Consider the following 13,984-nt stretch of genomic DNA (forward strand, 5'->3'; position numbering starts at 1 on the left):
CATATTTTCTTTATGTAAATTAATTTTGAAATAATTTATGATTTATAAATAAAAATTAGTATTATATTCGTGAATCTTAAAAAAAAACAACAACATCGACAATAATAATAACAAAAAGAAAAAAAAAACAGAAAAAGGAACACGGTTATTCTCTGTTTAAGAATTCTTATGCACTATTCAAATTTACCTTTCTCTAAACATTTCTTCGTATTTAAATATACGTATGTTTGTTCAATCACCAATATATGATATATTCTAAAGAGGCAAAGGCTTTTTTAAAATTTTGTATATAATGAAAAAAAAAGTTACTATGAATGATTACTTTTATAGAATTATAATTTTATAAATTCATTAATTAGCTTTCATTCTCAAATATTGTTTTTTATATATATATAATATATATTTTTAAAATTATATTTACGTATTATTAATTAAAACATTTAAAGTACAAATTAAAATGGAAGTTACAACAGGATTGATGTATATAGGTGTGTATATATAAATAATATAAAAAAATATACATATATATATATATATATATATACACACACACACATACACACGTATTTATTTTTATTTGATGTATTATTTAATGTTTAAATCGTTAAACTTGTAACGAAAGTTATATTCCATATCATGTGTCTACATTCCAATAAATTTGATGTATACAAATTATACAAACAGGACAGGAGCTTTGTAGAAAATATGAAATGTACAAATAATATAGGAATATTGAATAAATATTTGACACGATTAATTTTTACTTTCTCTCTCTCTCTCTCTCTCTCTCTCTCTCTCTCTCTCTCTCTCTCGCGCGTTCTTTTTCTCCTTTTTTCATGTATGTGAAACACAATTTTTATCTATAAAGCTAGATCGAACATGACATACCACCGAGCATGATTGATGACAGTACAGTCACAATTAATTTCTTATTCACACTGTTGCTACTAACATAAATTCATTATACACAATATTTATAGCCATGAAAACTTTGAGATTAAAATAGAGAATAAAAAAAAAAGAAAAAAAAGAAAAAAAAGAAAAAAAAGAAAAAAAAGAAAAAAAAAGAAAAAAAAAGAAACAATATGATTTTTCCAATGAATTTATACGACAATAGGAACGTAAAACCACAACGGTAACTGACACTGATTCATTTTCTATATCTATCTTTTTGTATTTCAACGACTAAACATAACATGGAAATCTAATTACTGAAGGTATTCTTATAACTGGACATCAGATTGTTAAGTGCAACAGAGGATCAAATGAATATTACAATCAATACTATGCGAATATTTTTATATCGATATTATCATTAAATGTAACGGAAATAATACGATAGCATTTTAAAAGTAACATGCAGTCAAATTAAGAAACTTTAGACTTTAGTCAAATTTATAAAACACAAAATATGAGTGGATATCGTACCTTTTAAGGAAACAATTGTTACAGATTTTTAGATAGCTTGATTGTTAATTGAAACAGATATAAGTGTTTTATAGAATTATCAATTATACATAAAGCTACCTTTAGTAAAGAACTGAGATCCATGGTCCACTCAATCTTATTTTTAAACACGAATCTGCTAGAATATCATTTTGTAAACTGCATCCATGTATTCATGTAATATGTCTGTGTAATGTTGATGTGTACCTGTGAATGTAGATGTATTCTTCCTTAGCATACCTTAAAATGTATATAAACAAATATGATCAAACATGATCTATATTTAGTCTTCTTTTTCTTCTCTGGAAAAAAAAAAAAACTATAAGAGAAGAAACCAATTATTACTGAACATTATTCTATGATTATGATGAAACAATAGTATACAAATAGAAAAAAGAAATAAGAAAAGAAGAAAAGATAATGGAAGAAAGCATACTTTACAACTTCCTGTTGCTGTTGATCGAGGCGAAGTTCAACAATTGTTTCAGTTCTACTTTGCACTTTGAAAGTAACTTGTGCAGCCAAATATTTATCTTTATTATTTACTGACCATCCAGAATACTGTAAAAGCCGTAACACTTATTGAGAATAAAATGGGAAAAAGATGCATAGATTTGGTAATAAAATCAATAACTGCATTGTAAGGCCTACCGTCGATGTACTTTTATACAATGTCTTTCCATCCTCTTTGAAGGGTAAAAATTTTTGTAGTAATGCTTTTCCATCTATCCTCCACAATGTTGGATCCGTATTCCCACCAATATCAGCTTTTGCAACAACGAATGCACCAGACTGCAACAATCGATGGAATAAAGATTGTACTCTTGTTATGACGAAAAGACAAAGACTCAAAATTTCATGTACAACTCACAGTAAAATCTTTTGGCGTTTCTCCCGATGATTCGTTAAAGCTATTATCATCAGAATCTTCATCTTCATCTTCTTTTTCGTCTTCATCTTTCTTGGACCGCCTTTTTCTTTTAGGTTTCTTTCCTGTGTCTGAATCAGATTCCTCGTCCTCTTCATCATCCTCTTCATCTTCCTCTTCTTCTTCTTCATCTTCCTCTTCTTCCGAGTGTTGCCGCTTTTTAGCAGCTTCTCTTTGTGGTCTTTTTTTGGCAACGCTCTAAGGATTAACATTAATATTACGAAAATAATCGAAATTCAAAGGATACATTATGTTTCTTGATATTAATTACAAAAGTTATACACATTTACATGTATATAGTTTGTTTCCTATATTATTTATAGAGATAATTATACAAGTATATAAATTGTATAGGGCGAAAATAATTTTGCAAAATGAAAACAGATAATAATGTCTTTGCATTGAAGTATAAAAAAAAATTTAATAATGCGAAGCGCAAATGTAAGGACCGTAAAGAACGTAAAGTTGTACTGTTTTGAAATATATATTGACCGGCGTCACAAACCGGCCGGCAATGATTTCTCGTCGACTGTAATAGTATTTCCAAGGATAAGCGATTTCTTAAGTATATAATAAAAAGTAAAATTTAACGGCGCGCGTTTTACTTATATTAAGAATTAAGGCTAATTTCCCGGTAAAATGCACGTTTATCGAGACATTTTGTTAGTAGCAATATATTTGCAAGATAGACCATATATATCGGGTAGCATGTTTGACACGCTACGACACATCACTACTACACATAACCGACGCAACTTGTATTTTCTCGTTATCATGGGGATTGATTGATTAAAAATTTTCCGACAATAATGAAAAATATGAAATTAATAGAAAGATACAAGCATATGTATAATCTCTTACCCAGAAATATTTGCTTTCATTGTTATTATTTGGATGAAAAATTTATAACGAACAAAAGTAAGAGTGACTATCTGACCGACAAAGCATTTTTTTTTCCTTTTTCGCGATGAACGACATACAAACATTTTCGCATATAACAAAATTGGTCGAATGTATAAGAGGAAAAGGAGGAATTAAAGTTCTCATCAAAAGATAAGAAAAATAGGTTCAAGACAGTAGTAAAGAAGAAGAAAGTATTAGTAGCGTGGGCTTACTTCGGCTCCGGCCTCGGGAGTCCACTCTTCTTCAGAGGCTCCTTCTACTTCTTCTGGATCATCCGCGGAATATTCGTCCTCGTCTGATACATCCTTAGTTTTCTTCATGTTGCTTTTTCGCGAAATGTTTGCAAACTTTCCCAATGGGGCTTATCGAAGAAGAGAAAAACCCACAAGATCACGTACGAGACAGACCAATTACGTGCGCGACTGCCGCAAACAATATGGCGGTATATAGCGGTGGGAATCGTCTTTTACGCATATCCTGCTGCGCAACCTGGAAGCGACGCGTACTTCGTAATTTCCTGCGCGTTCGTAGAAGCGCGAGACACGGAATTTTCCGTTGTCTATTTAAATCGTTTATAAGATTTTTGTATTATATTTACGAAATGCGGCAATATAAAGTAAAAGGTGCTATTATGAAATGGAGAAGAGAAAATAAATAAGGGAAATAGAAAAGAAATGTAAACGCGAGTGGGTGAAATAAGTTAAAGCTGAGAGTGTATATTGCTGTTGTATCGTGTATTGTCATTTAAATAGCAACTCTAGTTATTATGTTTATATGATTAATTGATTAGTTGCTTTTAATTTATATCGATTATTTCTTAGCATGTTAGCTGGAATTTGTCTGAATTTTAAAATGTTTTTCGAGTCGGATCGATACGAGGGTTCGCGCATGCGTTAATATTTCACAGAGTAGGACGCCCCTTTAGTATTTGCGGTGCTAAGAAGCGCATTGTTAGCGTAGCGAGTTAACGTTGAACGGTCGGGCGAAGAAGGTAAAAATGTTCGAGCTATACGGTGTGAGTAAAGACGGTATGGTTTATCGGTCCCCACCGCCAAGAAGGAAAGATGTAGATATATTAGAGGTAATTCAGCGAAGTTGGTTCATTTTATCGTTTACTTATTATAGATTATAGATTAGGTGCCACTAAGATCGGGAGTGCTGAATTTTCGATCGATACATTTGAGGATATTAAATTGTATATTCTGGTCGTTTACAATGCGTGTACCCTCATATCGCGCAATAAAGAATGAAGTTGCCGTTAGATGGATTGGTCGATTTCTATCGGAACATTCTAAATGAATAGTTAAGAGAGAATATTTCGAGAATGGAATAATTTCAATTGTCTGATAGATGAAGCGTTATCTTTTGTAGACTTGCTTGCAATTACCGTCCCCTGAACTAATGAGAAAACTGCCTAACGGTGATGCGATATATCATGGAAAAGATTCCGGCGTTTCCACTTCTTTGGATAAGAACAAAGAACCACCGAGGGAAAGCAGTGAGTGTTGAAGTAACAAACTTCTTTATATAGATCTAGTTGTGTAGACGCGACCACATGCGTAAACTGTAACCTTTCAAACATAATTCTTACGCGTATAATCGCGTTTATCGTTAGCAGAGAAAGGTGGTTTTTATAGTTGAAATAAAATGAACGAAGAGAAAATTGGAAGGTAAGAAACGATTAATTAAAGAATAATTTCGCTTCTTCACATTTTCGTCCCCTCACTTGCTCATTGTTTTCGAAAGATAGAATGGTCGAAGCGTAGAATACGTAGAAAGGATTAGTTGATAATAGCCAATTGTAGTATCGATAGGGGTTAGGTGAATCGACAGTTGAGCAGTTTGTCCATTATTTTTACGTTTGTATTCGTCGCTGACTAAAGAACGACGTAAAAGGAAGGTGTGTGGATACTGTGATACGCAGGACGGAGCGTGTTGAGGAAATGGATAGTGATGATTGGTTTCTTTTTCCTTGGATGTGCTCTGGTCGCCGGTGTTGGATTACCTTTGGCTTTAGAACTACGAAGCTCGCATTTATTGGAAGCTAGACTTCAAGTTGTACGACGAATGCTCTCGGAAATACCTTTGATCGACGGGTAAGAGATTATATCACGTAAACTGGATTGATCCGGACGGTTCAATGGAAAGGAGAGAATGTTTTCAGGCACAACGATTTCGCGTGGAATCTTCGAAAACATCGAGGAAGTACAAAGTTGAAAGACTTTCCTTTCGACGAGGATTTGTCGCGAAACGTAAGTTGGGGCTCTCGATGGCAAACCGATTTAGTACGTTTACGGCAAGGCATCGTCGGCGGCCAATTCTGGTCAGTGTACGTTCCGTGCGAGGCACAATTTCTCGACGCGGTACAGCTGACCCTGGAACAGATAGATATTGTGCGTCGGCTCGTCTTGAGATATCCGAAGAGAATAAGAATGGTAACGAGCAGTAAAGAGCTGGAGAAGGCGCATAAAGATGGCGTGATCGGAAGTTTAGTAGGAATCGAGGGTGGTCACAGTATTGGAACGTCGATGGCTGTGCTGAGAAGTTTTCATCGGCTAGGAGCAAGATACATGACCCTGACACACAAATGCAACACCCCGTGGTAAGTTCAAGTTTACCTTTACCTTTCTTTAGGTAAACTTTCTTTATTTAGTTTGTTTTATGTCGTAATACGATGCGTATAAACACGAATAGAAATACAAAAATACGAATACGGCAGATAAAGTAGGATCAATGCGTGTACTTACGTATAGACGCGTATACGCGTGTACGTTTGTTTACATAAGCGGTGAGAAACCATTTTGCCATTTGTTCACAGGGCGGATTCATGCTCCGTAGAAGATCCGAATTCGGTGGCGTCATTGGATTTCCACAGCGATGGGTTATCGATATTTGGCAAGGCGGTAGTAAAAGAGTTGAATCGATTAGGGATGTTCGTAGATTTGTCACACGTTTCGATAAGAACCATGAGGGATGCATTGACGATGAGTAAAGCACCGGTGATATTCTCTCACAGCGCAGCCAGAGCTCTCTGCAATTCGTCCAACAATGTTCCGGACGATATACTCCGTAATTTGGTGAGAGAGATTCTTTTCTTATCATTTTATATTCATGTACGTATATAGTTTTCGATAGTCCGTTTTACGTTGCATGTTGATAATAACGCGAATAAGGTTGATGCCTTATAATAAACACACGATGAAAATATATATAAGAAAGTAAGTTTCTTGTTTCAGTCGGTAAATGGTGGCCTGGTTATGGTGAGCTTCGACAGTGCGCATTTAAGCTGCGGTGATAAAGCTTCGATGTTCGACGTGATAGGTATGCGTACGTTGAATTCTATTTAAGGAGTGTTATTAAAGATAGTTTTGCACCGACTGCATAATAAAGAGAAAGCGAAAGAGAAAGAGAAAGAGAAAGAGAAAGAGAAAGAGAAAGAGAAAGAGATAGAGAAAAGAGAAGGAAAAGAAAAGGAATGAAACGAATTAAAGGTTGAATAGGTATTATAGGTTGAAGAGGTATAATAGAGGTATAATAGAGGTATAATAGATTTGTCTTTGCAGCTCATATCAATCACATAAGGCGAATAGCTGGTGTTAACCACGTGGGTCTTGGAGCTGGCTATGATGGTATATCGAGGTAAGCACGAATCTTGATACAAACATTGAACTTGGTATCGAATGACAGATTATTTTAAGATAACGCAATGAACACGCAATACTTTTGCAAATGTATTTAGTCCGCCAGTGGAACTTCCGGATGTTTCTGGTTATCCTTTGCTACTGGCCGAATTGACCAGAGATAGAAGATGGTCGGCGTTGGACATAAAGAAATTAGTGGGTGGAAATTTGTTGAGGGTATTGAAGGAAGTAGAGAATCACGCGATAACCATGTCGCATCAATCTCCGGCAGAGGAATTGATTCCTCAGGAGTTGATAGAGGATACTGCCTATTGTAGATATCACGATACCTAAAAACGATTTGACGTTGCAAAGTTAAGCGTTAATCGATCCTACACGGAACGTCGAGTCATCTGTACCTTATCGTTTTCTGTCTTTGTACCTGGATTACTTTGTTTTATATTTTTTAATAAAGCTAACTACGGATCGTCCGAATCATCGCTTCTTTTATTCCTTGTATTTTCGAGTTTGCCATTCGCGGTCCCGGGCTCCGATCCCCGTGTGCATATTTAGTAGTTTTTTCCAATCTATTTTTTATTTTGTATTCATTTTTCGCCTATGACAAAATTGTAAATAAAATTTCTTATTTCTTAATAAATAATGTATTTCTTTTCCACTTTCTTATGCTAGTATATATTTGTTAGAAAATAATAAGATTACTGTGCAAGAAAAACAGTTTTCTATAGCAATCTTATTTACTACAGTTGTTTCGTGAAAGAAGATAAGAAAATCTATTGCTCGCGTAAGTATTAATTACATGCTGACAAACTTTCTGACAACACCGGGACAAAAATGATTGGACAGATGATAAAAATTATAGTACAGATGAAACCGGGTACCAAACCAATCTTTGACAGAACTCTTAGAAATATTAAGAATATTTGATATAATTGTCGGATTAGTTTTCCTGATTGGTAACATGTTATAATGATGTTAATTCCTCTATTTTTTGTTATTGTATAATAATAATCGGTGTATTTGTAAGAAAGGAAGGAAAGGAAGGAAAGGAAGGAAAGGAAGGAAAGGAAGGAAAGGAAGGAAAGGATCCGTTCTCGCGAACCTAACCTACCGGATAGTTGTCGACGCGCATCATTATCGCAGAGTATCGTCGTCTACGTCGAAATTAGAAAGAAGATACGAAGGATCAGCAAAGAGCCAACGGGGGAGGGATTAGCATTCGACGTGTAGTTGGTTGTATCGAGGAGATAAAGCGTGATTGGATTCTCGAAAAGACATTGGATTACGAAAGCGAGAGAGACGAAAGGAAGGGAAGGCAACGAGGAAAAAGAGAATAGCACGATTCGTGCGGGAACAAAGTCCTCATGGGCTTTCTTTAGTTTTGCATTCGATAACGATTACCATTAATTATCGATTACCGGTGATTTAGTGCCGATTATCGATCATCCACGTACATTAACAAGCGGAATCTTCAACTTTTTAAAACGTGCTTTCATTGAACATGCTCTTGAATATACTTGAATAACTTGAATATATAAGGAAATGTTAATACGCATCGCTCTTTGCGACTGCAGGAATGTACACATTCGTGCGACATCCTAGTATAATTGGACGAAATATTCATTACGAAAAGGTAAATGCAAAAGGTAATGGCAAAAGTATGGATCGAACGTCAGGGGTAAAAGTTGAATTGCTGGATAACGAGCGTTCCGCCTGGTTCGCGATTTCTCGACCTCTGTCGTGTGACCTATTTCTCATCTCTCTCAGACGATTTCTCACAGCTAAAGTGGCAATCTCGAGAAATGGAGAAGTCGCGGAGGGCGGTGCATCATCGTGAGACCAAATGAAAGAAAGCCCGTATTAGAATGACGGAGAATCGATCACGGTCCGATTCAAAGCGGTGAGAATCCGTTGCTGGACGATGGTTTCGTGGCGGGGAAGTGGTAGGGGATTCGAAGATTATATTCATTGGTTCGTAAGTCGAAGCATCAGTTTAGTTTACTATCGGTTTCAAGACGTTTTCTTCTCTCCTTAAGGCGAGCTTCAACGCGTTTGAAAATGAAATAAGCTTCACGATCGTTGCAGTGTTGGGAAATTGGGAATCGGAAGTAAAAGAAGAAAAAAGGCAGGTGTGTAGCTTCGATTTCGATTTTCAGTGATCGCTTCTAAACTGACGATACTAAACTGGCAATAGGCTTATGGCAATAAACGGAGATGGAAAATTAAGATGGAAAACTATTCGAAGATTTAGTATGCGTATGTGAGGCAGATTCTACAGGGGGTATATAAGGAGGACAGGTGAGTATCGGAGTTCGTACGGCGGTTGATTCATCGTTAAATTCATCGCGTTTAATCGATGAACGCGAGTTTGAAAAAAACGATCTCGCGTAGCGAGATACAATGGTCGGTAGGAAATAGCCTTGGAGAATGAACTCGCGACCCTAGATCGTGAGCACATGTTTCGCGTAACACACAACACCTAGCCGCTCATTCCTCTTCCTTTTCTTTCCTCTTGCGAGAATTCATATTTTATACAATTCACAGGCGTGAACTGTATAATCTCACGGAAAATGAGGGTTCTCGAAAAAATAGTTGAGTTGATATATAGTTGATATATAGTTGATTTCGAACCAAGGAGAACGATATACTCTTGAACAGTCTTTACCTCTCTTTGTTTATCGAAAGGAAGGACAAAGAAGAGAAAAAAAAGCGAGAGATAAAAACGTTACCGCATCAGCGAGAAATCGTGTTGAAATTAACCGATTGCCAAGTGAAAACTTGGAGATGAAGATTCGTTATCGCGATATGCTTCGTATAAAAATACATGTTTCCAAAGATAGACCCCGTTGCGATGCAATTTAACTTACGCTAGTTTATTCTTACTTGTCCTTCGACTGTTCTTTGTTCCAGACGAAATTCAATCAAGCAAAGAAAGAAAAGCCAATGATGAAGTACAAGGTAAGGACAAGAATCTCTCTCTCTCTCTCGATGCTTATGTCATTTGTCATCTGCATTCGCGGGTACGTGCGTATTTTTTGGTTAATCTTGCTAATAAGAATAGTTGTTTACCAAATAGCGAAGAAATTTGAGCCGAGAGGAGTTTGTTACCGCGGTGTTAATTTTTTCCCCATTCTTTTTTTTCTTTCTCTTTAATCGCAGCACGAGTCACACGTGGATGGATTTCGTCGAACGAATTGATTGGAAAGATATAATCGTGGTAATAGTTGATGCATCGTCGGATCGCGAACAGAAACGAAGATCACGTTCACGGTATCATGTACATCCACGTTGCCACGTTTGCAAATATACGCGAACACGACCGCATGCTTCTTTCCGTATTATTTTCCTCTCATTACATAGTTGTTGCCACGATGATACTTAGTTGCATAGAACGCATTAGCGATACAAATATTTACCGTGAACGCGAAAATTGCCTCGAGCCCGTAGAGTTTGAGATTGAAAATTTCGATTAAGCTTATAGAATGATACGAGAGTTTTTCGTAAAATTTGTTTTTCTTCAAGATACTAATCGAGCCTTTTAAACGCGTGTTCCCGATGAATCCCGCCATCTGATTTTCCTTTCGATAATCGGTTCTTATTCGATCACTTACCCGAGTGATCTCGCTCGAATCATCGAATCCGAGCATCGAGCATCGAGCATCGAATCGTTCGTTCTGCTACTTCCGATATGCACGATACACGATGATTGATCATCGGATAAACGATAGGATGAAATTTAATGGAACACATTTGGATTGTTCGTTTATAATCGTTATTCGTTTCAAATGTCGCAGCATTTCGATATCAACGTAATTCTTATTGAATAGAGCTGTTATTATTCGTACATTACGGACATAAAGGCGATTCGTCAGCCTCTTCGTACTTACTTGTTCCTTCTTCTTTCTCAACAGGTAAACGATCCGGAGGCAACCGATCAGACGAATGCAGCGAATGAGTTGAAAAGCGATTCGATACTTTCGTGGTAATTGATATTTTATGCGTTGAGAAAGAACAAAATTGCCGAGTACGCGCGTGAACCTATTTGCGCGAACCTATGCGTTTCGATGGTAACGTAAAGGTCCTTTTAATTATTACCATGACAGGCATTACCATTCGAGAGGCGAGAAAAAGTTTGACGAGAAAGGAAGGAAATTAATCATAATCGTTGGTTTGTTGACGGTAATGGTGGTTGCGTTGCTCGTAACATTGACCGTTCAAGCAGCTATTTTCCGTAAGGACAGATACAAAGAGGTGTGTCAGAGCGAGGAATGCGTGAAGACAGGTACCGTAAAATCAAGGTTTTTCTATTCCTCGATTTCTCTCGAAGCAATTAGCCTTGCTAATTGCATTAGTAATCGAAACGCATAAATGTACGAGAGAACGTCAATTTCAATTATCCTTGCATAGAAATAATTTATATTCGTGCTGTTATTCACCGGCGTAGCTAGGGATCGACTATTCTCTTGCGTCTGTTAATTCGATAATCTTATATTCTTCGATTAATAATTACAGTTTCTTCTAACATGTATACCTATAAATGTGTTTCGTAACGCGCTCGATACTAGCGATATAGCTACTGATTGATTGCTGGTGTATCGCAAGGAGCGGTGGGGAACCGACGGGGAACCGCTTTAGGCGAGAGAAACTCTGGTTACGCCGTTGCTGTTGTTATTCGCGTTCGCTGACGATGATGATGCTGTTTGACGATAGCCATTGCACCCATGTGAAACAAAAGTTATCGTTTCATTCCAGCCGCCAGGATAATAGAGGCGATTAACAGAACCGTAGATCCTTGCCAAGATTTTTACAAATTTGCCTGCGGTGGTTGGATTTCCAGGAATCCTATACCGCAAAGTCAAGCTTCCTGGGATCAAATGAGTCATCTGAGAGAACAGTTGCTGGAAAATCTAAGGGTACTGCTCGAAGAATCAAACGACGATAACGATCTGCTACCGATCAAGTTGGCTAGAGCTTTGTACAGCACTTGTATGGACACGGGTAAGAAAATCCGATCGATCTTAATTCTTAACTCTAAATAACTAACACGCAAGGCACATTGGGTTCATCGTCGTTTTAGAGAGCGTCGAGGCATTGGGACTCGATCCCATCTATGAGACGTTCGATAGGCTCGGATTACCGAAAGAACCGCCATTGGGAGATGAAATTCCTCCGTTGGATATTGTCGGTATACTCGGCAAAGCGCAGAGAATTTTAGGTTTGAATCTATTTCTAAATTTTTTCATCAGCGAAGATATACTAAACACCTCGAGAAACAGAATTACGGTAAGCCTGTATGGATGAGCATTTGTTCGGTTAAACGTACACACAGACGCGTGCGCATCTAAAATTCTAATCTAGACATCGAACTAACTGGAACGGTTGTAGATGGAGCAGATGTCACTGGGACTTAGCCAACATTATCTGCTTGATTCGTTACGATTTCAGTCGGAATTAATGGAATTCAAGAAATATATAAAAGCAATGATCGAAATAGCTGGCGTAGGGAATAAAAGCATGGAATTCGCCAACGAAATCTTGAATTTTAGCAGCAACATTGCACGCGTGAGTATTACCATGTTTCCCCGATAACCGCGCATCTATATATCTTATGGAAATAACGCAAAAGTATGCGTTTGTTCAGATCATGACGACTCCGGAACAAAGACGTAGCGCAAATCACCCTGTTTACGATCTAACTATCGACAAGCTGCAACAGCTAACAGATTTGGACGTGCAACAGGTGAAGGAATCCAAGTTGACAAGCTTATGAACCCGTATAAATAATAATAGTAATAATAATAGTAACAAGAACAACCATAGTAATAGCGACACTGATTGTACGATGACGATGACGAAAAGCATCGATGAAACATCAGCTTTCTTCTTTCTTCTTTTTTCTTTTTTTTTTTCTAATCGATCCGTTTTAGTGGAACTGGACCAGATACTTGGATGCGGTGTTCGATGACACGAACGTGACTATAAGTGCCGAATCGGATCATGCGATCGTAGTGGATTTGCGATATTTGCAAAAATTACCCACACTGTTAGCGGAAACGTCGTTTTCTACGATAGGTACCACACACCTATATATCCTATCGATCGTCTTATTGCGGAATCTTACACGTGTATCGTGTATCGTTGAATCGATACGATAATCGATACGATAATCGATACGATAATCGTCGACACGTGTTGCAGTGCGATTCGTATGGTGGAATGTTTATGCGACGGTTGCCCCGTTGACGTTGCAACGATTTCGTGATCTAGGTTTCCAATTCTCGCAGCAAGTTTTCGGTTTAAAGGAAAAGACACCGAGGTGGAAATCCTGTACGGAAAACGTAAACCGAAACTTTGGCATGGCTCTTAGTTACATTTACACGCGAAAACACTTCGACGATCAAGCCCGACAAAAGGTTCGTGCAACGCGACTTTCTTCTTTTTCGTTCACCGTCCATTCTTATCTACGCAATACAAATTATATACAATACATACAATATATAAAATATATAAAATACGTACAAAGAGCGATATAGAAATATGGAGCAAAAGAGAGCAGACGATTTTCAGGCTTTGGAAATGTTTCTCGATATTAAACAAGCGTTCGACGAGATGGTCGCTGAATTAGATTGGATGGACGGTAATACGAGAGCTCAAGCTCATAAGAAGTTGAATGCGATGAGACCGTTTATAGGAATACCAGACTGGATTACCAATTCCGAAAAATTGAATCAATTTTACGAGGGTGTGAGTTATCTTAACGCTCTTGTTGAGTGTTGTCTAACTTGAAAAATTCCGTGCAACTTGCAATTCCAAGATGAATATCCGTTGCAGGTTAATGTTATACCAGCACGATTACTTGATGCATTTTTGATGTTAACTAACGTGAGAATTAAGAAAAGTTTAAACAGCCTGCGTGAAAAGCCGGACAAAAATCGCTGGATAACGTCTGGTACTACGGTGAATGCATTTTACAGCGCGATATTGAACTCAGTGAGTAAGTATACGAATGATGTTTACGAATATTATCCTGACGTTTCGCGGTCTCGTCACGCTCTAAAATGTTTCCCTA

At 37.2% G+C, this 13,984-nt stretch overlaps 3 protein-coding genes across 5 annotated transcripts in view; 2 read left to right on the forward strand and 1 right to left on the reverse strand.

The window, feature by feature from the left end:
* Positions 1-1,414: 1,414 nt before the first annotated feature.
* Positions 1,415-3,735, reverse strand: LOC108548495 (nucleolin). The gene is made up of 5 exons (XM_017901439.1): positions 3,490-3,735; positions 2,318-2,572; positions 2,098-2,238; positions 1,883-2,007; positions 1,415-1,748 (listed from the first exon to the last, which is right to left on the reverse strand). Exons 1-5 carry the CDS (start codon positions 3,595-3,597, stop codon positions 1,730-1,732), a joined length of 648 nt encoding a protein of 215 aa, XP_017756928.1. The 5' UTR covers positions 3,598-3,735; the 3' UTR covers positions 1,415-1,729.
* A 483-nt stretch (positions 3,736-4,218) lies between these two features.
* On the forward strand, positions 4,219-7,453 carry LOC108548472 (dipeptidase 1). Its single transcript, XM_017901408.1, has 8 exons — positions 4,219-4,358; positions 4,649-4,775; positions 5,202-5,373; positions 5,442-5,879; positions 6,096-6,354; positions 6,514-6,598; positions 6,841-6,916; positions 7,017-7,453. The coding sequence occupies exons 1-8, from the start codon at positions 4,275-4,277 to the stop codon at positions 7,249-7,251; spliced, it is 1,476 nt and encodes a 491-aa protein (XP_017756897.1). The 5' UTR covers positions 4,219-4,274; the 3' UTR covers positions 7,252-7,453.
* Positions 7,454-8,784: 1,331 nt separating this feature from the next.
* The window catches only part of LOC108548496 (neprilysin-11), a 6,574-nt gene continuing 1,374 nt past the window's right edge, over positions 8,785-13,984 (forward strand). The window contains exons 1-13 of one of the 3 annotated variants that reach the window (XM_017901443.1): positions 8,785-9,044; positions 9,110-9,213; positions 9,826-9,873; positions 10,827-10,897; positions 11,019-11,197; positions 11,668-11,913; positions 11,993-12,198; positions 12,301-12,477; positions 12,557-12,655; positions 12,843-12,987; positions 13,114-13,328; positions 13,483-13,659; positions 13,747-13,909. In XM_017901443.1, the coding sequence (XP_017756932.1) occupies positions 9,859-9,873; positions 10,827-10,897; positions 11,019-11,197; positions 11,668-11,913; positions 11,993-12,198; positions 12,301-12,477; positions 12,557-12,655; positions 12,843-12,987; positions 13,114-13,328; positions 13,483-13,659; positions 13,747-13,909 (1,693 nt within the window). In that variant the 5' untranslated portion in view covers positions 8,785-9,044; positions 9,110-9,213; positions 9,826-9,858. The remainder of the gene's footprint in view (positions 9,045-9,109; positions 9,214-9,825; positions 9,874-10,826; positions 10,898-11,018; positions 11,198-11,667; positions 11,914-11,992; positions 12,199-12,300; positions 12,478-12,556; positions 12,656-12,842; positions 12,988-13,113; positions 13,329-13,482; positions 13,660-13,746; positions 13,910-13,984) is intronic. The other 2 variants (XM_017901441.1, XM_017901442.1) reach the window with 2 other exon arrangements.

This window comes from Eufriesea mexicana, unplaced genomic scaffold (assembly GCF_001483705.2).
Source record: "Eufriesea mexicana isolate 0111107269 unplaced genomic scaffold, ASM148370v2 scaffold1523, whole genome shotgun sequence".
NCBI classification, from domain to species: domain Eukaryota; kingdom Metazoa; phylum Arthropoda; class Insecta; order Hymenoptera; family Apidae; genus Eufriesea; species Eufriesea mexicana.

Excerpts from the sequence above, each read along its gene's own strand:
- LOC108548472 (XM_017901408.1), top strand. The coding sequence starts at position 4,275 with ATGTTCGAGCTATACGGTGTGAGTAAAGACGGTATGGTTTATCGGTCC. Across the intron at positions 4,359-4,648 it reads AAGATGTAGATATATTAGAG|ACTTGCTTGCAATTACCGTC; the intron begins GTAATTCAGCGA and ends TATCTTTTGTAG. Across the intron at positions 6,917-7,016 it reads GGCTATGATGGTATATCGAG|TCCGCCAGTGGAACTTCCGG; the intron begins GTAAGCACGAAT and ends AAATGTATTTAG.
- LOC108548495 (XM_017901439.1), bottom strand. The coding sequence starts at position 3,597 with ATGAAGAAAACTAAGGATGTATCAGACGAGGACGAATATTCCGCGGAT. Across the intron at positions 2,573-3,489 it reads CTCCCGAGGCCGGAGCCGAA|AGCGTTGCCAAAAAAAGACC; the intron begins GTAAGCCCACGC and ends GTTAATCCTTAG. Across the intron at positions 2,239-2,317 it reads AAACGCCAAAAGATTTTACT|TCTGGTGCATTCGTTGTTGC; the intron begins GTGAGTTGTACA and ends CGATTGTTGCAG.